The 25,826-nt window shown below is 37.3% G+C and overlaps 3 protein-coding genes across 5 annotated transcripts in view; 2 read left to right on the top strand and 1 right to left on the bottom strand.

Moving 5' to 3' along the window:
- The window catches only part of LOC132841477 (serine/threonine-protein phosphatase alpha-2 isoform-like), a 6,079-nt gene extending 3,955 nt beyond the window's left edge, over positions 1-2,124 (top strand). Inside the window, exons 6-7 of the mRNA XM_060863802.1 lie at positions 198-332; positions 1,211-2,124. Coding sequence (XP_060719785.1) covers positions 198-332; positions 1,211-1,324 — 249 coding nt within the window. The 3' untranslated portion in view covers positions 1,325-2,124. The remainder of the gene's footprint in view (positions 1-197; positions 333-1,210) is intronic.
- A 5,793-nt stretch (positions 2,125-7,917) lies between these two features.
- Positions 7,918-21,144, top strand: atp2a1l (ATPase sarcoplasmic/endoplasmic reticulum Ca2+ transporting 1, like). Its single transcript, XM_060863796.1, has 23 exons — positions 7,918-8,208; positions 9,054-9,071; positions 9,232-9,314; positions 10,675-10,779; positions 10,924-11,062; positions 11,699-11,779; positions 11,909-11,994; positions 12,492-12,789; positions 13,539-13,705; positions 14,313-14,401; positions 14,524-14,626; positions 14,837-14,968; positions 15,791-15,907; positions 16,019-16,237; positions 16,835-16,946; positions 17,209-17,432; positions 17,616-17,836; positions 17,965-18,167; positions 19,047-19,132; positions 19,242-19,375; positions 19,655-19,772; positions 19,915-20,032; positions 20,818-21,144. Exons 1-23 carry the CDS (start codon positions 8,091-8,093, stop codon positions 20,829-20,831), a joined length of 2,985 nt encoding a protein of 994 aa, XP_060719779.1. The 5' UTR covers positions 7,918-8,090; the 3' UTR covers positions 20,832-21,144.
- Positions 21,145-21,434: 290 nt separating this feature from the next.
- Positions 21,435-25,826, bottom strand: part of sult1st6 (sulfotransferase family 1, cytosolic sulfotransferase 6) — a 28,392-nt gene continuing 24,000 nt past the window's right edge. For all 3 annotated transcript variants that reach the window (XM_060863801.1, XM_060863799.1, XM_060863800.1), the window contains 6 exons: positions 24,564-24,692; positions 24,000-24,097; positions 23,199-23,325; positions 23,029-23,123; positions 22,434-22,614; positions 21,435-22,343 (listed from right to left, as the gene is read on the bottom strand). In XM_060863801.1, coding sequence (XP_060719784.1) covers positions 22,231-22,343; positions 22,434-22,614; positions 23,029-23,123; positions 23,199-23,325; positions 24,000-24,097; positions 24,564-24,692 — 743 coding nt within the window. In that variant the 3' untranslated portion in view covers positions 21,435-22,230. The remainder of the gene's footprint in view (positions 22,344-22,433; positions 22,615-23,028; positions 23,124-23,198; positions 23,326-23,999; positions 24,098-24,563; positions 24,693-25,826) is intronic.

The raw sequence follows: 25,826 nt of genomic DNA, 5'->3' as shown, positions 1-25,826 counted from the left end.
ATCTGGTATTTTAATTTTCAAAGGCACATCTTCAATAGAGAAGACATTTCATGAAATTTCTTATCTGTAAGCATGTTAAATTAGCTTTGTAATTAATTTCCATAATTTTAATTATTTAGTGTAAATTTGCTGCTGATGTTTGTGTGCTTCATATGGCCGACTCCTGTGTGTTAATATGTGTATTTGTATGTGTTCAGGTGGTGGAAGATGGATACGAATTCTTTGCGAAGCGGCAGCTAGTGACACTCTTCTCAGCCCCAAACTACTGTGGCGAATTTGACAACGCAGGCGCCATGATGAGCGTGGATGAGACACTCATGTGTTCCTTCCAGGTAATTAAAGTTCATCACACTTCTCCTGTCATGTTTACTACACTGGAGTGTTTTAACATGATGGATTAGTTTTTGACTTAAATTTGATGCAAGTTTGCCAGCACTGTTTTTCACTTATTTTTGTTTTGAAGTTGTGACCCCTGTTATGATGAAGCTCTACACTGACATCCAGTGGTTATAGACTGCTGTTTCAGATCTTGGCACTTTGTTTCTGCATAAGGAGAAATGACTAGAGATTTGGCCATTTGTTTCCTGTATGTATATTCTTAGCATTAAATTAAAATAATAAACAAAAAAATCCCATAAATTGAAACAAGTATAATGAATCATTTAATTCTGTCAAAATAAAATGGCACCATATAAACTGAGGATGTTCTGGGCTGCTTACACATAGCTGTAAGCCATTAAAAAAAATGCCTGAGGGAAGATTCAGCACATGCTGTTTAATAATATAAATTAGTAAATAATTTATTACTCTCTTTGATCATTGCATGCTCCCATCTGTCTGGCCACATTTACAGTTTTTAGGCATTACTAGATTAAAATTAAATCTGATTAGGAGCCTTTGAGCTCCTGTGTTTCTTCACATCAAAAATTTGTATCCAAGTTTTTCTCTTTTTATTTAACAGGATAGTGACTGTTTCACTTTATTTAAGCTTACTGAACACATTCAGACCTGATTTAATTAAAAACAAACAAAAAATCAATAAACATTTTTAGGTAACTCTGCTTTTGTACTTGTGTAGTGGTGTTTTATTTTCTTTAGACGTGTCATGTAAAATCAGTCAATTAAATCTCTAATTACAGGACATAATCTAAACTACTCTTTAACCCCTATAATGTAACATTTTCTGTCTTTTTGTGCTTCCTTTTCTCAGATCTTGAAGCCTGCTGACAAGAAGACAGCATATAGCGGTGCTGGAGCGTTTGGATACGGCCGACCTGTAACACCACCAAGAAACGCTGCCAAGGGAGGCAAAGCCAAGAAATAACACAAACCCTCATGCAACACACACCCACGCACACACACACTCTCCTTCTCCTGCTTCTTTCAGTCTACCTCTCCTTTGATTCCTCGTCTTTCACATTTCTTTCTTCTTGCTGCGAATGTTTTTATTTTATTTTTTTAAATTTGACCAATCATGAATGCGCTAGTATGTTTTAGTGTGTGTTTGCGTTTGTAGGGTGTCTGTCTAGGGGTAGTTTAAGATCCCTTTATTTTTACCTTCTATCTCTTTTCTTCATCATAGATGTATAGAAATAAACACAAGTCCCATTTAGGGATTTTTTTTTAATTGGACCTAAGCAATTTTTTCCCTCTTGAGTCTCAGGGTCCGACACACCTTTATCTCCTGAAGCAATCGCTCTACATGTATGTGCATACGTGTGTGTCTGTGCATATGTACGTGTGCTTTATCACTGCCACTCTTAAATGTGAAGTGTGTATGTTTCCTGTTTCATCAGCAGACAGCGTGCTGAAATTTAGGAAAAGATTCGTGTGTGTTTTTTTTTTTTTTTTTTTTTTTATTCTTCAGCTTAAAACTCGCATAGACGGGCCGGGACAAAATTGACCCATTTGTACAAAATATCTTTTTGGTATTCTCACGTTTTTCTTCACATATACTTCCTTTACTGATGTGAGCAATGAGCTTTAATGTCTCTTTAAGTAGGGATCTTTTCAACCTCATATGCTAGATTTGTACAGCACGTTTACTTGAATAAGAAAATCTCTTCATTGTTTTGTAGTTATTCATGAACTTGGACAATAAAGTGAGAATCTTACAAGAAATAATTGATAAATATAGATTTGGTTTTGTTTCCGACTAATTGTAAAATGGTGGTGTGAAATTAATTGGTCATACAGTATATGATCGATATTGAAAATATTTTTATCTACAGTAAAGCAAATTTCTCTTTTTTTCTTTTCTTTTTTTTATATAAATAATCCTCTCCTTGTTGTATCTGTTATTGCCAACAATAGTAATAATAAAAAGCCAAATTAATGCATAGGATTCCCTTGTACATTTTGGGATAATTGGAGCGTAACATGTACATACTGCCTGTAGAATAGATTGTAGACCTCAGTGACTTAAATTCTTAGTTTATGTAAAAACTTCAGCCATGTTTTTCCAGCCCCTACAGCCATTCTATGGTCAACATCATGGGTCACATTTCCCCCAATTCTGGTATTTAATGTGAACATTAACTGAAGCGCTTGACCTGTACCTGAATATTTTAAGCATTGCACAGCTGCCACATAATTTGGTAATTCTAATAAAATGGCCAGTGAGTATAATAACTTTAAATTTTTTAGCTTTTTGGCTTAATGATTTATATATAGCTGACTATATTTAATATGTTATATTTCATTTAGACTACCCCAAAGAGATATGTAGCATTAGAGGCACTTTTATACAAGTTTATATAAGATGGACTCTGTGCATTTGATGGTGGATATCAGTAATATACAGAAACAAAACACATAAGCACTATTATGTTCTAAGCAGCCGGTCCTTTCCCACATAAACATATTGGCTACAGTTCTGCCAAATCTAATGATATTGATAGCAAAATGTTTTTTCAATATTTTTTTCCCAGTAAGCTTTTTATTGTGGTAAGAGTCACAGTGGATCCAGAACCTGTCTGAGGAACACTGGAAGCGGAGCAGGAATATACACCCTGAATGGGATACCAGCTCATCTCCGGGCACCATGCACACATAGTGGCAATTTAGAGTCACCAGTTTTGGGAGGTGGGAGGAAACCCTCATGGACACAGGGAAAACATGTGAAACTCCACACAGATCGTAACTTGAGCTCAGGATCAAACTGAGGTCCCTGCAGCTGTGATGTGACACAGACACCCACCTCAGGGTTAAGAAGTATAGGAGAAAGTCCATGCCTGAAGCACCATTATCCTTCTTAGTTAACTTCCTGTAAATTCCCTTTCCTAAAATCCCTCTTTCACTCCTAGTAATGAAGCTTCAACACCACCAATTAACCGTCTCTAATTAACATTCAATAACTACTCAAGGAACTTAAATGCCGGTCTCACACAAAGCAGCTCAAGTCTCTTCTGTATTACAGTTCAATAATTACTCTTCATGTCATTCAACTGTTGACCTGGTTGGCACTCACCAATGAAATCTAACAGTTTTGAGGCTAAATTATATTCATACATTGTTTATTTTCCCCTCACATGTAATACTCACAAAATCTGTGATCAATAAAAAGAAAACACCAATCCAAATTTGCAATAACCAATAAATCTTTACTTATTTTGATGATTATAAAAATCATGTTGATGTTTTTTCATTTAATTAACAACATGATATCTCACACCAATAACAACAATTAACCAAGAAGTTACCAACTACTTCCTATAACATGCTTTTGACATTTGATTAGGTTTATATAATCACATATGGCTTGACATATTAACGTTTTTAGTAAGAAAAGCATAAATTGCTTGTCTCTCCATGGTACATTCTAAAGCTTCCTTGTAGAACTCTATTGCATATTATTTCCTTTGCAGGAAGCACTTTAAGAAGCTTGAGGATCCTTTATTTCTGAAGTGTATCACACTATATCATTTTAAACATTTTAAAACATTCACTGTTGGCAGAATTTAATGGACCCAGTCAGAGTGGGTTGGGTTTTTAACAAGATGGCAATGAGTTGTCTTAAGTCTTTATGTTAGGGTGGAGAATGCTAAAACAAAATCCTTTGGTGGCCCAAGCTTCCTGGACCATATTTGTTGAAGTCTAGTTTATTTTGGACTTTAGGTCATAAGGTTCTTTCTTGGACCTGTATACCCTTTGACACTGTTGAGGCTTCATCTCAAATTGTATAGTGGTGTGAAAGGTGTCATCAATTGTGTACAATGTGTATGTCATGAGATTGCAAAGAGTTGAAAAGCTAGTTCGATATGTTGAAATTGGATTTAGCTTTATCTAATCTTAGCATACCTAATTAGTCAGTGTACTAGCTAATGGAATCATGGAAACCTAAGACAGAATGTGCTTAAAGTAACTTTGTGTGTTCCTTTTTGGCAGCAAGTTAGTAATTTGGAAAAAATAAATAAATAAAGAAGAATCAGCTCTGCTTTCCATTTCTGCAAGCCATTTCACTGCAGGAAAAGGAGTCTAAAAATTATTGAATAAGCAGCAACCTTGCTAATACACCTCATGAGCAAGCTACATTTGCATAGTTGAACTGCTGTTAAATCATATTTATGCTATTTAAAGTGTCTTTTTTAAAGTGTCATTAACACATAATCAAATTAAATTGTCTGTCAACAGCTAATAAATTCTTGGCAGGGAATGCCTAACAAATCCTAGATTCTTAATCATAAAAATGTCAACTTTGGGTCTGAGCATTCACAGAACTTACATTTTTGTACAGTAGTAATTGGAAATAATTTGATTGAATGTGTAAATCTGACATCTCACTACAATTCCTGTTACAGATTTAGAATGGAGATACAGCGCAGGAATACAGTTTGGACAGAAAGTATATATATGCACACATTTATGAAGGAAGCGCTATCCTATCCTACTGAAACAGGCCATAGCCATTAGGGAATAGCGTTTCCATGAAGGTGTGTACTTGGTCTGCAACAATGTTTAGGTAGGTGGTATGTGTCAAAGTAACATCAACATGTATCCCAGGACCCAAGGTTTCCCAGCTGAACACCCAGAGAATCATATTGCCTTCACCAGCTTGGCCTTTCCCACTGTGCATCCTGGCATCATCTATTCTTCAGGTATGTGAAATAAAAATATATAAAAAAGCAAAGATTCATCAGATCAGACCACCTTCTTCCATTGCTCCATGGTTCAGTTCTGATTCTCTTGTGCCTCTGCAGCTCCATGCGCATCACAAGTTGTGATACACTGTGTGATACCTTTCTATTATTGCCAGCATTCACTTTTTCAGCAATTTGTTCTGCAGTAGCTCTTCTATCAGACCAGACAGGCAAGCCTTGGGTGCCCATGCCAATGTTAGGTACTAACCACTGCATACCAGGAACACCCTATCTAACATGTTTGAAAAGATTCTTTATGTGTCAATGATAAGTAACTTTATGTGTTTAAGATGAACCCTCCTACTCCTTTGCCTTCTTGGGGTCACTAACTGTCTATATATATATATATATATATATATATATATATATATATATATATATATATATATATATATATATATATATATATATATAAAACTGAAGCCTGACAAACCTTCAGAACCTACATGTTGCTCTTCATGTCCTCTCCTACTGCAAACATAATATGGCTGTGACTGTGAGGGAGAATTTTACCAACTGGGAATAATTTAGTTAGAAATTTAATTAGCATTACAGATTGGTGTTCAACATTTAATTAAAAAGATTGGGACTGCTGACCATTTTTGTCTTTGAAGCAATATTGGAACCATGCAAAATTTGGATGCTTTAATTAGCAAGTGTGAATACATAGTGTGTATGCCATTGCCTGGCTTGTCTTCAGTTATTTTTAACTTTGTCAGGAACATAAGTGTCGCAAAAGCAGCTGCTAATTCTTGACAGAAATATTCGACAATGGTCAGCTGAAAAGCCAGGACAGGAGAATCAGGAGAATCTTTTCCTATAGAAAAGAAAGTGACCTAAATGTTGGGCCCTGACAAACTCTGTTTAATAAATGGATCGAATTGTCATTTAATAACTAATAATCTTTTGGTAACTGCTTTTCCCAGGTAAGGCTTGTGGTGGATCTGTAGTCTATCCTAGAAACACTGGATGCAAGGCAAGATACACTACATGTATACCAAGAGATATTTCAGAACATCATACACACATTCACACACCCATTCACACCTAAGGGGAAGGGATTTTTTTTCTTGGGGGGTGAGAGAGAACTGGAGAACCTGAGGAAACCCACACAGACATAAGACAAACTTGTGAAAATGTACAAATGGTAACTTGAGCTCAAGACTGAACTTCAGACCTGGCTGCTATGTGGAACAAATATTACTTGCTGCACTGAGCAGTAGGTGATTTAAAAAAACTTCCATTACACAATATTTTTAAATAAATTCATGTTCAGCCTTGTTAAACACCAGACTACGCTGACAGTTCTAAACTGTTTTAATCGACAGTTGTTATAGAACCATACACAATAGGTTATGGGTTAATTTATAAATAAGTAGCCTTGATAATGAAAGACGCATAATAACTGATGCACCTGACCCCGAATGAAAAGCTTATTCCAAATCAAATGTCCAAATAAATTAGTTTATAGTTTCTACTTACACTATAAACATTAGTTTATAGTTTTGTTGGCTTGCTGTAATTTACTCTTTTGCATTTCTAATTGCTAGGCTATGTTGGCTGAACAGATCTGTTTAAAAAAAATTGCTTGTTTAATTTCACCAGACCCATGACATTTATAACTCATTGGTATATGAGGTATGAATTGTTGTTAAATTCAGACAGGATTTAAGAATGATTTCATTATTAATCAGCTGATACATTTGCTCATCTTTCAGATCTACAACCTCGACCTCAACTCCACACATGCTGTCTTTACTATTAAAAGCTTCACTTGCACTGAATGAGCATTGGCATACCATGTTACTATATGCTGCACATGTGTGTGTACATGTAAGTGCTATCCATAGTGGTGTTGAAATGTGTATTAGCTGCTTTAGGGTCCACCTCCAAGGCTCAGTATATCACTTCTTAAGTCTTTTGCCCTATCCCCCTCCCTGTAAAAAAATAGAAATAAAATATGATCCTCCTCTTCCTTATGTAGGCTCCCATATTGAGAAACAGTCCTGCATGCTTATGTCTGTTCGTCTTCTCTTTCTTTCTTTGCATCTAACTAACTGACTGGTCACTCTGGCAACATTTAACACTTTCTTTCTTTCTTTCTTTCTTTCTTTCTTTCTTTCTTTCTTTCTTTCTTTCTTTCTTCTCTCAATAGTACTAATAGTTGTTATTTGTCTCTCTGCAGGTCCTTTATTATGCTATAAAACAGTCTTTAGGATTTCCTGAAATTGCAGAATGACACCCTACTTGATCCAAATACTATATTTTAATATAATATATAAAAGTAATATAAATAAATATATTTAATATATCATAGTAATGTATCTAAGATTCAACCTTGAAGGAATTTTGCTGAAAAATGCAAAGCATTTTAAACATGTTGCCACTAATTTCATATCAGTTGCAAATAATGAAACTTCTAGCACCCTTTTACCAGCTAGCATTTTCCCACTTTCCCCTTTGACCTCCTGAGGGGCCAGTTGAGCCATCACTCATGATCCCCCCTCCTGCCATTACCCATCTTCTGTCTCACTCTCTCACCTTCTCCTCTCTCCTTATTCCACTGACCATGCATGTTCCAAAAACAGCTCTCCTTTTCATTTCGGCGCAACCCCTCAGCCCCCTCTAAGTCCTCGGGGTTTCTGTCCAAGTCCCGAATCCATTGCTGTAACCACACCCCATAAAACCATAAAACGAAGAGCCGGAATACAGGGGCATCACCATGAGCAGGCTCAACCAATAGGATGAGTCGTGGTGGTATAAAACGTTACACAGTTTTGCAATTGTTCGCTCTTTCTGTCAGTCCAGCACTCCTGTAAGGAGGGGGGTCAAAGTAACAGGGACAGACTTCTTGGTCAAAAAGAGCATCACGAGCAAAAGAAGCACAAACGGATAGATAAAGACTTTCAGCTACACCAATTTTGCTCCTGAAGATCCTTCAGCCCTAGCAGGATGGAGGACGCCCACACCAAATCTGGCTCAGAAGTCATAGCCTTCTTCGGGGTTGATGAGACCACTGGGCTTACACCTGACCAGTTCAAGAAGAACTTGGCCAAGTATGGCCCCAATGGTGAGAAAGAAAGAATGGAGAAATGGGATGGAGTTAAACCAGGTCATGACTAGGTTGGGAATAGGATTTGAAAACAGCTTGGGCTTGGTGTTGACAGATGCAGTCTTGATTCCCCATAATGAAGCATTATGGAATCACCCAGAATTGTACCACTTGTTACAAAAAGAAGCATGATCTAAATTCTTGGGTGAAGCTTGAAGTGACACCAACAGGTTGTTCACCAGAAGCTGAGAAGCAGTGCTTTAAAATAGCTCAGAAGGAAAGCAAAAGGAAACAGTTGATGGCGCAAGGGCCTTGCTTTGGTGATTCGAGAAGGCTGATTTCATGAGCGGTATTTCTGCTGAGGGGAGGAGGGAGCTTCTTATGTGTGGTCAGTGTGCATTTTCAGAAATGCAGCTGGCATCGCAAAGTCATGATGTACACACAAGTGGAACAAGACTGCCTTTATGAAAGCTTTTTAGATGGCGCTCCTTATAAAATGAGTTTGTAATGGCATTGGTTCGTAAAAGATTCTTCATTTGTTAATTTTTTCCATTCATGTCTTGTAATAAATGTTTGTCTTTCAAAATACATTAAATATCTCCAGCAATGAAACAAAAAACGTTTTCATATTCTTCCTGTAGTCCATAAGAGCTCAAACTTGGTATGCAACTGTGTTTGAAGTTGTTTTAGAGCTGAATTCCATGTAGAAATCAGTTTGATCAGTTGGTTATTATCAGTGGTTGCAGAAATAGCTGACGAGTAATCGTCAGCTAAAACAAGAAATATAATGCATTAATTTTTTATTATGTATATTAATCTACTCTTTTCTCTCTTCCTCTTGCTTTTGTTAACCTGATCTCCAGAACTGCCAGCAGAGGAGGGTAGGTATACTCATTTAATTGTGTTTCCATATTATAGACATGACTAAACTCTTTGGTCCTCCACCTAGAGGTCTTTTAGTTACATTATCGAATTGGAAGAGATGCTAACACATATGTTTATTGCATTTTATTAATGACAATCATATCCAACATCTTACAGGAAAGTCCCTCTGGGAACTGGTCGTGGAGCAGTTTGAGGATCTGCTTGTCCGAATTCTGCTGCTTGCTGCCTGCATCTCTTTTGTAAGTAACCACAAAGCTAAGCACACACACACACACACGTCAGAAATCATTGCTAAATCATCACAGGTTTATTAATGTGTCTACAATGAAGCAGCTCAAGAGATCTAAGTGATGCTCTGATGACCAATTGTGTCAACTTTCTTTTCAAGCCGGAGTTAGTGTTATGTTGATAGCATAATCTTGATATGGTCAGGTGTTTCGATACAATAAGTAGCTTTGTTAATCAGTCAGTGGAGGTGACAAACACAGTCTTTTGTGCATTTTGGTAGATTGCCTGATTGTAAAGGCATTTGTTTTTTACTGACTGCTGAGGTCATAAGTGACATCAACAAAAGGCATTTAGGATTTATCCCCTCGTTTACCACACACTTATTGCATACTGCACACTAATACCATCTATGGTGATCCATTCGTGCTTCATTTGCCAATTTGGCATGCGGTATAAGGAGTTATATTTGTGAGCTTGCCAAATTGGCATAGTTGTAAAGCAAACATAAGCAGCTCGCATGACAGCTGTGTGCCGCGCAACGTAAGACCATCCAAGATGGCGCAGATTCTCTGCTGTGCACCTGAAATAGTTTCCTTAAGAGCTTATCAATGTCATTTGGTTATGTCATTTCACTCTCTAAAATCTCTCTTTTTTAATCTGCCTCTTTTAAACAAGGGTGTTTCTTTTAGGGAATGGGGTTTGGTTAGGGTTAGGTTATGTTAGGGGGTATTAAGAAGTAAGAGTTGGACATGAAGTGGTATCGATTGCTTCTGCCCTCCTCCTCATGCCTTAGCCAGCTGTCGCAATGGCCTTAGAAGGAAAATATTGAAGTGCAAAGGAGAGGTGTTTATTTTAAGAAAAGCCTCAAGCTGGGCAGAGAAACTTAATCTCTCAGCAAAGGTCAGGTCCAAGGGAAGATGGGATACAGAGTGCTGGTGAATGAGGTACAAAGAAGGGAGGGCCAGTGTTAAGCATAGACTCTGAGACATCAAATCGCACAATGTTATGCAACAACGTACTATGAAATATAGTTTTCAGTGTTGTATTTTTGTCTGCATTTCACAAGAGCAATGTAGATCACTTTGGACACTTAGGAATCCAATTTCTGCCATGGAGCTAAATATCATGATTACAAAATAAACCTCCCCTGAGACATAAATAGTCTACTATGGGGATCAAATTTTATAGCACCCTTATAACTATTCTGGTGATAAAGTACTTGTTTTGTATAAGAGTGAAATGATCAGACCTCACTGATATAACATTCATTTAAATCAATAATGTCATCTCCACGTATACAGAAGCACATTTTTCACAACTCTCATTGTGGTGTTGGTCTTGTCCCAAATTGCATGTCTCTTCCCTCTTCAGGTGCTGGCTTGGTTTGAGGAAGGTGAGGAGACTGTCACAGCCTTTGTCGAGCCATTTGTCATTCTGCTTATCCTCATCGCCAATGCCGTTGTTGGTGTATGGCAGGTCAGGACAATGAGTATAATCTAGTAGATGTTATATCACAGTTTTCATATAATATAAATATAAAAGTGTTCATTCATTCCCTAAGTCATTCATTCTCTGAGTCATTGTAACATTGGAACTAAAATAAAGTGTTAAATGTGACAGGAGCGTAACGCTGAGAGCGCCATCGAGGCTCTGAAGGAGTATGAGCCTGAGATGGGCAAAGTCTACAGATCTGACAGAAAGAGCGTGCAGAGGATCAAGGCCAGAGAAATCGTCCCTGGTGACATTGTTGAGGTTTCTGGTGAGGCATTTTTGCTTTTCCTCGTACCCCCTTCTCCGAGTAACACAGTAGAAAAGTCTGTAATTGCATGATAAAAAGCTAGCACTCTAGAGAAGGTCTGCAGGGGCTTCATAAGAAGTTAGCATCCTAGCAGAGGCTTGTAAGAGCCATGTAAATACTAGCTTGCTAGTGGAGTATGTGTTAATGACATGCTCAGGTTATTTAAGGTACCATGTGAGAGGGAGGGAGCAAGAGAACCGTGGAGGCATGAGGGATGGCTTTAAAAACATGCTGAGAGATTGAAAACAAAATCTTGTGTATAAATACTTCCCTGACACCTGCTAGTTACACTGCTTGCATTTTTGTTGCCTTCCTGCTTCCTGACTATTCAGTATATTTTATATGAGTCCTTTATATTCTCAAAAATGAATATTTATACATAAAAAGGTGTCAGAGAAACCTCAGAATCAACATGGTTGTGTTCATATTACAACAGTGTTCAGCATAGACTACTGCATCAGCAAGCAGATATTTGGCCAATGGATTCTGCTGTTGCCATTTAATTTCTAAAACCAGGATTTACAAAAGATAAACTTCATATTTTTTACTAACCCGAGACTATAGGAGTGACACTGAGAACTTTTGTCTTTACTACAGTTGGTGACAAGGTCCCTTCAGACATCAGGCTTATTGCTATCCGTTCCACCACCCTGCGTGTTGACCAGTCCATCCTTACTGGTAGGTATCAATGTTTGTTGATCAAATGATTCTCAGGTGATTATTGTTCTTACATTAGAACCATTTGAATTGATGAGACTGGTGAATAACTACTTTACTGATTTCATTTGACATTGGTGTGATCCTCAGGTGAGTCTGTCAGTGTGATCAAGCATACCGATCCCGTCCCTGACCTCAGAGCCGTCAACCAGGACAAGAAGAACATGCTTTTCTCTGTGAGTTGACAATAATCAACCCATCCATGCTCATTTTTTAGGCATCCATCTGTTCTAGCTTGTTTTTCTCTCTCTTCCTATCCATTAATTGCTCTGGCAGGTGATCCATTGGATCCCACTTGTAGTCCTTGAGAACCCCAGAGTAGAAACATACATATCATAACATACATTTTTGACTAGTAAAGGCTGGTTTATTAACTGCTGATTTACATGAGATGTTGGAGTACAAAAGGTTCTGTAGTACCAGAATTATGTCTTTTACTCCTTCAACCCCACATTATTCCATTAGTTCACCATTAGTTCACCATTAGTTCATCATTAGTTATCTGCTCAGAGCATGCATACTTTGAATTAATTTCACCATTTTTCATTCCTGTCATTCATCCATCTATACATCCATCCATCCATCAATCCATCTGTCCACCCATTCATCCATCCATCACCTGTAACCTTGTATGTAACTCTTTTTTCCATTTCCAATGTCTCTTTCCATCCAGGGCACCAACATTGCCGCTGGCAAGGCTATTGGTGTTTGCATTGCCACTGGTGTTTCCACTGAGATTGGTAAGATCCGTGACCAGATGGCTGCCACTGAGCAGGAGAAGACCCCTCTGCAGCAGAAGCTGGATGAGTTTGGCGAGCAGCTTTCCAAAGTCATCTCTCTGATTTGCGTTGCCGTCTGGATGATCAACATCGGTCACTTCAATGATCCCGTCCATGGTGGCTCATGGATCCGTGGCGCTGTTTATTACTTTAAGATTGCTGTCGCCCTGGCCGTTGCTGCCATCCCTGAGGGTGAGGATATAAAAATCATGTTAAAGATCTTCAGTTTTGCAAACCCAGAAATTGAGCCCTGGGGTACTGTATAATGGGGTCTCAACTAGACTGGGGCCCTAGGGAAAACCACTGGAACTAAATTTGGCAAAGGGGTGAGGTTTAGGTCAGTATTATTGACAGGAGGTTCAAAATTCCTATTTGTCAAGTACAGTTAGATTTTCAAGAAACAAAGAACCAAAGATCTGGAAACTACTTGCTAGTAATTATGGAGTTTTTATAATCATGCAATTTTAAAATCTAATCAGCTAGTAATGCCTAATCAACTAATTTAATGAATAATGATGATGCTAGGTGAGGCCAAATGTTTCCAAAATACAAATGAAACAAATTAGCATATTCAGAAAGCTGGAATTATGTTGGTGAACTTATGTTGGTGTTATTTGCTTGTAAACAACATCTTGTGTCTTTTTTTATGACATCATAAATATAATTAAATATATAAAAATACTTTATAACTTCTAGCATCTATCAAAGTTTAAGAGGCAGCAACATTTGCTAATTTACTAATGATGAATGGGGGATGAAGGGGCTCTTTTTCTTAATAACTAGTCAGGAAAGTTACCTTGTGAAGTAACACAGTGACAGTTCTTAGCTGTCTTAGAGTCTAGTCTGTTCTGTATGTAGTAAGATGAGATGCAGGCCACAGATTGTCACTTGTCAAATAAAAATATGATTTATTTATCAGTATGTTAATTTTATTTATCCAGGTTTGCCTGCTGTCATTACTACCTGTCTGGCTCTCGGTACCCGTCGTATGGCCAAGAAGAATGCCATCGTCCGTTCTCTGCCCTCTGTGGAGACTCTGGGCTGCACCTCTGTCATCTGCTCAGACAAAACTGGCACCCTCACCACCAATCAGATGTGTGTCACAAAGGTGCGTAATGACATATTTTTTGTGTTAAACTTTACAATGCTCAAGAATTTGGCTAGAAATTAATGCATATGTCCAAGCCTAGTGGTCCATTAATTATTAATATATCAATCCTTATAGGCTGTTATGTTGAAATAAAATATTATAATAATAATAATAACCATTATTTTCTATAGCACCTTTAAAAGTACCTCTCAAAGCACTTTACAAAAGCAAATAAAACAACAGAAATACACCACATAATATAAAGATTAAAATTAAAGCAACAAAAATAGACTATAAAATAAGCACAATGTAAAATTACAATTAGTCAATTAAAAGCTCCCCTAAAAAAATGAGTTTTAAGCTGAGATTTAAAAAAGCCAAGAGAATATTGGCACCCACCTAAGAATCTAAATAAGAATAAAAGTAACAATTAAGTTTCTTAAAGGCTTAAAAGCTAGAAATCTCAAAATCTCAAAATGATCGCTAATATTTAAGATCATAATAATAAGGTAGAAATATCACACGATCAGTGCACATAAGTTTCCAAATTGCATAAAACTAAATATATAACACAATAATTAATTGCATCATTTCTGATTATGCTTGATTAATTTTTACTCAACAGATGTTCATCATTGACAGAGTGGATGGCGATCATGTGTCCCTGGATTGCTTTGATATCTCTGGCTCCAAATACACTCCTGAGGGCGAGGTGTAAGTAGTCGATTTGCCATATTTTTATTAATTAAATAATGAAGTCATAATTTGTATCCTTTTATATTTAAATTCAATGTCCCGTTAATAATTGAAATGTGTATGAATGTTTTGCTCTTTAGGACTAAAGGAGGTGCTAAAGTCGACTGCAGTCAGTACGATGGTCTGGTTGAGCTTTCCACCATCTGTGCCCTGTGCAATGACTCCTCTCTCGACTACAACGAGGTATACAGTGTTTCATTTTTATCCTTTTACATCAAAAAAACCTAATTGACCACATTACATAACACTAGAAAAGAGATATAACACCACCAGAAACACACTTATAATAAATAAAATAAAATAAGTTTGTAGTGTATTCTTGTGTAAGTTTGTAGTGTATTCAGAATTGTAGTGAATGCTGTTTCATTTTGTATATGTGTCCTTCGTCCTCAGTCTAAGAAGGTCTATGAGAAGGTTGGTGAGGCCACTGAAACTGCGCTGTGCTGCCTGGTAGAGAAAATGAATGTGTTCAAGTCCAATGTTGCCAACCTGTCCTGTGTGGAGAGAGCCAACGCTTGCTGCAGCGTGAGTCACCCCGGTCCATTTTCATTTCAGTGTTATTGTAAACAGCCATAGTTTTAAAGAAAGACAGCTCTCAGGTCTCACTGGATGTGAATTTATATATTATTAGTATTTTCCCACCTGATGAATGTTCATTCAGGATAATTATGTTGGCTTTGTAGAAGCCAACATTCTGTTTTCCTATTTAAGCTTAGACAAAAATTTATAAAATTTAATGCGGCCTAGGGCTTTTGAGCCACATGCACCAAATTCGGATATGTTGTAGAACCTGGTCTGAAGTTTGTTGCTATTACTTTTCTAAGCGATAAACTTTTCTAAGCCTTTTTTCCCATAGATTCCCATTATAAATTTTGGAGGTTTATAACTTGGCAAGCTTTTGAACTATCTACACCAAACTCGGCCAGCTCCTTTAGGGTGATACTCTGAACAAACTTTTAAATTGGTGTACCGACTGGCCTTCCGGTTGTCCTGCAGCCCCGCCCCCAAAATATGCAAAATCAAAAAAATTTTTACAACATGGACATGTGACACTCAGAACAATGAGGGGAACTTCCTCACGGGTATTCTGATGATGTCACATGACGTCACGTGAAAACAAAAATTTTTGCACAACATGGGCATGTGATATATCAAAACACTCAGCCCAATGAGGGGAACTTCCTCAGGAGTATTCGGATGACGTCACATGCTCATGTCCATCTTTCTGTCCACTTGCCTAACACTGTAACACTGACCCTTATGTCCCCTTTGCGAATACTTGCCTCGTCAAAGCCAACATCAAAGTTTGTCGCGACGAACTTTACAAATCTAGTTTTTCTTATGCAGGTTGTGAAGCAGCTGATGAAGAAGAACTTTACCCTGGAGTTCTCCCGTGACAGGAAGTCCATGTCTGTGTACTGCACCCCAGCCAGAGGAGACAGCGGCAGCAAGATGTTCGTCAAGGTGTGTTCATTGCTCTCACTTCTCTCCCAGCATCTCTCTTTTCATGTCTAATTTTATATTTAATTTTCGTTCCTTAGCTCTAATAATCTTTTTTCTTACTTTAATTAATAGGGTGCCCCCGAGGGTGTGATTGATAGGTGCGCTTATGTGCGTGTTGGCTCCACCCGTGTGCCCCTGACTGCCCCCATTAAGGATAAGATCATGACCATCATTAAAGAGTGGGGTACTGGCCGTGACACATTGCGTTGCCTTGCTCTTGCCACTCGTGACACTCCACTAAAGGTTGAGGAGATGAAACTCGAAGACTCCACCAAGTTTGTTGACTATGAGGTATTAAAAATCGTAAATTATTCTTACTATGAAAGCACACTTATTATGCAGTCCACACAGACATTACTATCAGTGGGCATAACCCAAACCACACACCCTGTTCACTATCTAGGCCATATAAACACCATTGTCAGTCCCCTGTGGGTGTGTCCCAAACCAAACACTCTATTCGATATACTTTGCATATAAACACCATCATCATTCTAATAAGGGTGTGTCCCAAAGCACAGACTGTATTCACTTTATAGGACACATAAATACCATTATCAGTACACTGTTGGTGCATTTAAAATCACAAGCATTATTCACTATATAGGCCAAACCACACACTTTACAATGTGTATAAGTCACATAGATATCTTCATCAGTCCACTGTGGATGTGTCCCAAATCACCCACACTATTAAATATGCAGTAAAAACAAAACAGTATCATCAGTCCACTACAGGCATGTCCCAAACCAAATACTCTATTCACTGTATAGATGATATCAACACCATAATACAGTGAAATGTATTTATAAAGTATATATATAAATGTATTTATATATAATAACAATTTCACTTCTTTTTGCTTAATGCTTTGTGTTATCTCACAGACTGACCTGACTTTTGTTGGCTGTGTTGGTATGCTGGATCCCCCTCGTAAAGAAGTCACTGGCTCCATTCAGCTCTGCAGAGCTGCTGGCATTCGTGTCATCATGATCACTGGTACATATCTCAAATCCAGTTTTATTGTCATCTTGTCCATGCACACATATACAATGAGTGAAATTCCTTTGCATGTAACACACAACATAAAACTGTACAAAAGCAGCATTTTAAACTAAAAAAGGAATAACTCTTTCAAAGAAGCATGTATATTATATAGTCCTTATAAATGGATTAAAATGTGAGAACGAATTTAAGAGAACAAAGCAAAACATGCCTTATGGATGTTCTTAATTAAATGTGTCAAATCTCTTGCTCTCAGGTGACAACAAAGGAACTGCTGTGGCTATTTGCCGTCGCATTGGCATCTTTGGTGAGGATGAGGATGTTACTGGAAGAGCCTACACTGGTCGTGAGTTTGATGATCTATCTCGTGCTGATCAGAGTGAAGCTGTAACCAGGGCTTGTTGCTTCGCCCGTGTCGAGCCTTCCCACAAGTCCAAGATTGTTGAGTATCTGCAGGGCTATGATGAGATCACTGCCATGGTGAGCAACAAATTTGGTTATTTTACAAATTTATTCTCATGTTCTTGTTTTCCATAAGTAATTTTCTCTTTATTTACCCCATTTCCACTTGCTCCACATTTTCCTACATTTACCCATGTCATGCTTCAGGTCTCCCCATAAACTCACCTTAATATTCTTGTTTTTTCACGCTCCTCTATCCAGACTGGTGATGGTGTGAATGATGCCCCTGCCCTGAAGAAGGCAGAGATTGGCATTGCCATGGGCTCTGGCACTGCGGTTGCCAAGTCAGCCTCTGAGATGGTCCTAGCTGATGACAACTTCTCCTCCATCGTAGCTGCTGTTGAGGAGGGCAGAGCTATCTACAACAACATGAAGCAGTTCATCCGTTACCTGATCTCCTCCAACGTGGGCGAGGTTGTCTGGTGAGCGCACAGAATGGCTTGCTATATATTTGCAAATAGTGAGGCCAATAAAAATATTAGGGAGGGTTAATATAGTCATCTCTCAATTCAGGGTGTTGCTAACTATCAATTCTCTTGACATTTTCTAGTATCTTCCTCACTGCTGCTCTCGGTCTTCCTGAGGCTCTGATTCCAGTGCAGCTGCTGTGGGTGAACCTGGTCACTGATGGTCTGCCAGCCACTGCTTTGGGCTTCAACCCCCCTGACCTGGACATCATGGGCAAACCTCCCCGTTCCCCCAAGGAGCCCCTCATTTCAGGCTGGCTCTTCTTCAGATACCTGGCCATTGGTGGTAAGTAGATATAAAATTCATGGTACACTGCATACTCAGGAACATGATTGCTTTTGTAGATTTCCTCATCATGGTATACCATCATAATTAATTCTTTGTTCCTGAGTAGCCATCACACCCAAGATAATATTTTGTTAGACAGGGTTAGACCTGAGCATAAAGTCATGGATATTTGGGAATCCACACAAGTCAGTACTGCTATTGTGTATACTGTTGGCTATGGTTCTCGCTTGTATTCCCTGTTATCAATATAAGGCACTCAAAAATCTAATAACATGAAAAATACTGGCGATTCTCATCGCCTGGAAGCTACAACCACCTGAAAATGAAAGTTTACTAGAGGAGAATTGTCTATTTTGCCTATATTCATATGTACTGACACCTACCAAGACTGAATTGCTGGTAATTACCATCAGTATTTTTGGAAATTAGCACCCCTTGTATTTAATATCCAGCTGTGCTCAAAAAGAGTAAAATTGTGCATACTCATATTTTGTAGGAAACATTGTTTATGTTCCAGCTGGTTTGAAAATTTGGTTGAAAGACTCATCTAAATCTAACACACATTAAGTGTTAGAAAAATACTGTGATTATGTTGATGTGGATATTGGATACTCAAACTGCCAAGCCACTTTAATGGTGTTGTTAAGATTAAGAGGCCCATTTGTTATTGGGAATAGACAAGCACAATTTTCCATGTAACAATTTTGGCTGGAGTAGGATTCATATAATTCCAGTAATGATGTTCTTAGTAGGTGCACATTGTGTTAGACCCTTCAGGACAATCTTGTTCTTATTTTTCCAAATCCAGTGTCTTAGTTAGTTTGTACCTGATGAAATCTTGGCCTTATTGGAAAAGCTATTTCTCTTTACCTTTAGGATATGTCGGTGCTGCAACTGTTGGTGCTGCTGCTCACTGGTTCCTATACGATGATGAGGGTCCAAAAGTGACCTACTATCAGCTGGTGAATCTTTATCTTTACTGCTGTTTTGTGTCTGCTTGATTTTTCTAATTTACTTTATCAACAAAGTAATGTTCTTGTATTTTTTAAATCCCTTTCCTTTGTTGCCCAGTCCCACTTTATGCAGTGCCATGATGAAAACGAGGACTTTGCTGGAATTGAATGTGAGGTGTTTGAGGCTGCTCCTCCCATGACCATGGCCCTGTCTGTGCTGGTCACCATTGAGATGTGCAATGCCCTTAATAGGTAAGAAGCTGACTTTTTTTTTAAACCGGCTCAAAAGTCACACAACTGATTAAAAGGTTTTGAGGTGAAGTGTAAGGCTGTCCTACATTTTTTTCAGTTTGTCTATTAGGGATAAGATAGCAAGTTCCTCAAAGATCTCTTCTCCCAAGCCATAGAACCTTTAATAGCATCCAAAAATGTCTCTTGAACTACTGGCCATGGGCATAAATAATGTTTTTGTTGTTTTTTTTTAATGACATTGGCTATTTGATTTAAAACGCTTTATCTACATTTCTCCAGCTTGTCTGAGAACCAGTCACTTATCCGCATGCCTCCATGGAGCAACTTCTGGCTGTTGGCTGCCATGACCCTCTCCATGTCACTGCACTTCATGATCATCTATGTGGACCCCCTTCCCGTAAGTCTGTTCCTCCAACATGGCTGCATCTTCAAGCCTGCTTTATTTTCCACTTACCTACACTAAAGTTATGCTGTAGTACAGATGGTCATTGTCAGTGATGAGGATATGATGGAGATTCTCTCATTTCATTATCCTCTAGCTGGTCTTCAAGCTGACCCACTTGAACGTGGAGCAGTGGATGGTAGTGCTGAAACTGTCCTTCCCTGTCATCCTCATTGATGAGGTGTTGAAGTTTGTTGCCCGCAACTACCTGGATGGTAAGACCAACAACATGGACCTAATAATAAAATAATTTTTGAAATGCCATATAGTATAATATTATATAATCAACTGATAAACAAGTGTCCTATATTAATAATTACTTCTCTAATTAATATATATCACATTATTTCTATCTATCTACCTATCTATCTACCTATCTATCTATCTATCTATCTATCTATCTATCTATCTATCACTAAATATATTCCATCCTCATTCCATTTTTCCATTTTAACTATCTTACCCACTTTCAGCCCATCATCCTTTCACTAATTCTTCTATTTACTTACAGCCTAAACCAGTTCTCTCCCTCAGTTACCAAGTAACAAAAGCAAGGTATCCAAAAATTTCTGTGATTTGTTCGGATTTGTGTATTTCTTGAACATGTGTACGTGTGTGTGTCTTTAAATAAGAACATAAAAAGAGATAGATGGCTGGATGCAATGCAGATTATTTTGTTTGCAATTGTTAAATGCAATGCAGTGACACTGTTGCTGTTGTGCTGCAGCTTGTTTTTGTTTTTTGTAGTCATGCAGCTGATACATATATATATATATATACTAGCAGCTTTTATGCACTGGCAGAGATTCTGCCCGCTAGCAGCAACTGGCTAGCATTAAATGTGATAAAATAATCAAAAACTGCATGAAAATGAATTGCTGGTAAGTTACAGGTTCAATAAAGGTATAAAAAGTTAGGGTATTGACTTGCTCAATACATTCTTGTGTTTATGAACAGCTAATTTTGACAGAATGAGAGCTCTTGTATTTTTCCCATTCAGCAAAGAATTTGTGAAGATCTTGTGAAAGAATGAAAGAGGCAAGAGAAGGAGACAATGAAAACTAGAGGAGTCGAGAGATGACAAATCGAGCCGGAGAGAAGCCTTTAATGAGCCCTCCACCACAGGGAGAGAGAGCAAAACACAGGAAAATGTATGAAAAAAATCTTTAAAACTGACTGATAGAAAATCTATTTAAAAAAAACTGTTTATGGAAATAATTAAATTAATATATAGGGAAACGGTTCCAAATTAGTGTTTGACTGATGATTCATTTTATTCTTAAATCTAATAATAAATGTATTAAAGTTACATTTTTTGTTAAACTTGTATACTCTCTTCCTTGTCTTTTTCTTTTACACATGCTGATTTTTGTCCTGTTAGCATAAACATTAACTGTATATTTTAATTATTATCATTTTTTAACCATAACTTTTTTATCATTTTGGTCACATAAAAAATCTTCAGCATAGTTGGTTGTGGATACAGAAATATAATTAGAATGGGTCTGCTTGCTGGTTTATCTTTGAACATCAATTGAAAAATCAATTGAACATCAACTTTTATTAGACAGAAGATGTTGATTCTTTTATATAACGGAAACAGTAGCACAGCCATGGTTCATTGAAACAATATTTAAGGTTTGTTTAACATTTATGGAAGGAGTCTCCATTGTCAGTGCTTTGTACCAGTCGGACATAAAGCTGTAGCTTTAGCTTTTCCGACACGCAGAAGGTCTTCAGGACAGAGGTTACACTTTTGCAATTTTTCTCTGTATCATGACAATATGCATTTTTTTGTCGTATCAAGAAAAAAAGACAGGCTGATGAGGGAACGACTGTTTATAGCTGCTATACTAAGTGATAACAGGAACGGACTTGTTCCGCCAACGTTCCATAACATTAAATGTAACTATAAACAGAAAAAAATGTATGAAGTGTCATTCTTTAATGATTTTTTAAAAAAATATAATCACTGCCAGTTTTTTATTGAATATGTGGAAATTCAGGAGGTGTAACAAGCACAATTGTTTATTCCTTATGTATTAATTGTTCGGGTCAACAATGCTGTAAATGATTATACATCAAACAATTTTTAAAAACTTTTGCCAAAAATGGTGCTGTCTTTGGTTAGGAGGACTTTCTGCTTTGGTTTGCACAGAATCTTGTTATTAATTGCATTTTATAATATACTATATGCTGCATGGCATATCTCATTCCACATTATTGGTTAATTTTAGAACATTATATATTTACAGTCAAATATTTTGCCCCATCAAGTTCAGATCATAAATTTAATTTATCTGCAGTCAAAAATGAATAATGTTTGTACAGGAGCATAAATCAGCAAAATTTGATATTTAGATTGATTATTGATTCATCCTGAAGCGCAGGTTTCGATTCTTCTTGACGTTTTTCATATTTTGGTGCGAAAAGGAATGTCCATGTCAGCCATTTGTCTGGCGTAGTCCTCATCAAACATCTGGGACTGAGCTGGTGTGAAGTAGTTGGTCCAGTCTCCAACCTCCCCTATGAAAAAGAAACACAATAATTATATGTTAATGTGACAATGACTTGGGCAGAAACAGAAGAAATGTTATTAATGTTATACATTCAGACCTTTTCTCATGAAAGTAGAGATGGACTGATCAAACACTTCCGTTGGGATGGAGGAGTAGTTGGCCATTGGGTTGTCCTTCATAACTTTAAAGGATGTTAACTTCACAATCTTATCAATAATGTCATCAGATACTGACAGGTCCAAGTACCTCATAATTTTTACTATTTCTCTGCGAGGGTTCTGAATTTAGAATAAAAGTGAGTAAATAACGGGTATGAAAATCAACCTATACAAGTTCAAAATAACAATAAAGAAAATTTTTGTCAAGTGTGCTAGAAATTTGGAGTATCCCTAACCTAAGCATACATATTCATATATATATATATATATATATATATATATATATATATATATATATATATATATATATATATATATATATATATATATACACATACACACACACACACTATATATATATATGAATGTGTGTGTATATATATATATATATATATATATATATATATATATATATATATATATATATATATATATATATATATATATATATATTGATTAATTCAATATATATATAAACATATTGTGAACACTACATCATATCACTGGCTGAGAGACATTGAAAAACTTGCCTACCTCTTTCATATCCTCAAAGAAAAGGTATAGAATATTCCTCTTCTCTTTTTCTTTCCAATAACCTTTCACATGGTCATACCAAGAGCCCCAGGCCACTGGAAACATATTAGTGAAGAAATGTAACTTTCAGCATCCGTACAAACAATGCATGAAAGAATGAGAAGTCTCACATTTTCCCTTCATGAACTTCTGAACATATTCTTCCCATGAACCTGGTTCTGGCTGAGTCAGATTCATTCGGTCAAAGTGGTAGTAGCTGACAAGGTTGTCTTTAGCATTTCGAGCCACATAAATAACCTGCAAAAACAATAGGTGTATTAAGAAAGATGAAGAGTCTAGCTAATAATTATTATTATAACTAATTTCTTCTATTTTTTTGATGACTTTGTTGGTCATAAATGTACCAGAAAAAGCTATTTTCTAAACCTAACATTTTTAGCACTGAGATTGCGAGATTGAATTCCAGCGATGCAACAGCTCACCTGTCCCTAGCAAACAAAGGAGCAAAATTGGCCTTGTTTTTTGGCTTGGGATGTATATTATATGCTTTCTCTCCCCTGTCTGCCCTGTGAGTCAGTTTGGATTCATATGTTTTGGAGGAAGCAGATGCAAGCTTTCAACCTCCTTGGTCTGGCTGGTTTACCAACCACCCTACTTCACTGTGCTGTGCCCAACAATCTCTTCAAAACAATCATTTCCTAGGTAATTTCCTGTATTGGAATCATGAAAGAGACTAGTGTACTAATTTTATGTCTCTCACACTTTAGAGACAGTATGAATTATTAGGGATTGTGTGTGATTCACTGTAGCATGGACAAAAATGGTTCCTGTGTCCTTAGTGAAGATAAATCCCACAGATGGAAAGTTCAATAAATCTCCTTTAAGACAACTTCAAGTCAGAAATTACTTACATATTCACATTTAAAGCCTGAGATGCAATGAGCTGAGATTAATTCAATATTTACACTCACCTTGCATTTATTTTCCCAGAATCCTTCAGGTACTAGCTGTATGGGTAAGTGTGTCTTGATGAATCTGGGAGGTTTCATTTTTTTTAGTAGGTCAAGTCCTGGAGAACAAGTGGGCAGTAAGATTTCAACAATTTTTGAATGCAACTATTGTACATAATGTTAGAGAGAAAGTCAGCAATGTGTAAGCATCAGTGAGATATTTGATGTGGTTAAGGTTAAGTTTGTGTTCAGGCTAATCAAGTACTTCCACATCAACCTTGGCAACTCATGTGTTTATGGACATTGTGCTTAGGAATTTTGTTACACTGGAACAGGTTTGGAGCCCTTAGTTCCAGAGTAGGGAGAACATAATTCTTCATTATACAAAGACATTCTACAATGTGTGCTTCCATCTTTGTGGCAATAATGTTGGGAAGCCCACATATGGTAGTGATTATCAGGTGTCCACATGTTAGCAATATAGTGTACTGTTATTAAGCAAGTTTGTAATCAAATGTTAGATGAAACATAGCAGAATTTAGTAAGGATTGCTTGCTTTAGTAGACCATGACCATGTATTTTTACCTGATGGAATTGGGGGAGGAGAACTGATCTCTAGAAAAGGGATGCGTACAGCAGTTGGAGCTCTCTTGCAAATATCAGCATCTCCATTATGGAGCAGCAGATCCACTATTTCCTGGGTCCATGTGGTACCTGTTTCATGGATGAATACATTTATGACCATAAGCATATGTAGAACCCAGTGTGTGTGTGTTAAGGTGGGTGGGAAGGAGGATTCAGGAGATAGACAGACATTGACAAACCTTTGGAGATCATCTTATTTTTCAATTAGCACATTTCATTGCACTTTCAACAACTCAAACAAGCTAAATAAAACACAGTCTCAACATTTTGCCATGTTCACCCTGGGTAAGCTTCCAACAGTCTTTAAGCTCTGTGTGTGTTTGTGTCGGTCTATGTGTCTTATATGCAAAATCTAAAAAAAAAATTGTCTCTCTTTCTGGGTTGGTAACATTCATTGCTGAAAGGACAAAAACACAGGTGAGAATAATCACACTTCACCTGTTGTTTCAACCAGCTTCCTTTTTGCTGCTGACGGTCAACCACACCCCACTATCACAAACCTCACCATACAACTGCAGCCAACTTCCTTTTCCATGGTGAAGAGGAACATACCACCTGCATCTGCACACCAGGCCTGTGGACCACCTCAAACTGATGATTTCAATGATTTTAAAGAGTGATTTGACCATTTGCATCATTCATGCAGAGGAAACAATAGAGCAGATATAATCAAAACAGAGTTTTAGGGGCAGGGGGGTTCTGGCTACATAATAGCCAGACATGCTTTCATGATTGTGCTGTATTTACTTTAATTATAAAGAGCTTTTGACTTTCCATACAGTATCCTATTTTTTTTTTTATCTAAAAGCCAGTTATCAATATTTGGCATTGGGTGTAATTTACACAGCATTGACTTTTCTAAAAAGTCCACACAAAAAATGGAATGAGCCATCAACTTTGGGCACCAAACCCATGTCTATAATAGGCTTAGGTTGAACAGGAACCATGTTTTTTCTGTTTGCATAGCCAATAGGTGCCTACAACCACACCTAAATAGTCTTGCTGTGGTGCTCATGAGGTGTGAGTGACCATGTAGATACAAATACATTTTGGAAAATTCCCATTGCAACCTTGCAACCTGTGTTTTCTGGGTTGTCAAGAGGTGGTCCACACAGGAAATTGTGGTGAGTTGAGCTGGATTAGTAGATTAGTAGTGCCTGAACACTCATAGTACTCAATGGTCTTTTCAAATATGTATTTACA

Source organism: Tachysurus vachellii, chromosome 2, assembly GCF_030014155.1.
Source record: "Tachysurus vachellii isolate PV-2020 chromosome 2, HZAU_Pvac_v1, whole genome shotgun sequence".
Lineage (NCBI taxonomy): Eukaryota > Metazoa > Chordata > Actinopteri > Siluriformes > Bagridae > Tachysurus > Tachysurus vachellii.
The sequence above is the reverse complement of the archived record's forward strand: the minus strand, read 5'-3'. Positions and strand labels throughout refer to the sequence as shown.

Coding starts and splice junctions, on each gene's coding strand:
- atp2a1l (XM_060863796.1), top strand. CDS start 8,091: ATGGAGGACGCCCACACCAAATCTGGCTCAGAAGTCATAGCCTTCTTC. Junction 17,837..17,964: donor AACGTGGGCGAGGTTGTCTG/GTGAGCGCACAG, acceptor GACATTTTCTAG/TATCTTCCTCACTGCTGCTC. Junction 19,376..19,654: donor ATGTGCAATGCCCTTAATAG/GTAAGAAGCTGA, acceptor ACATTTCTCCAG/CTTGTCTGAGAACCAGTCAC.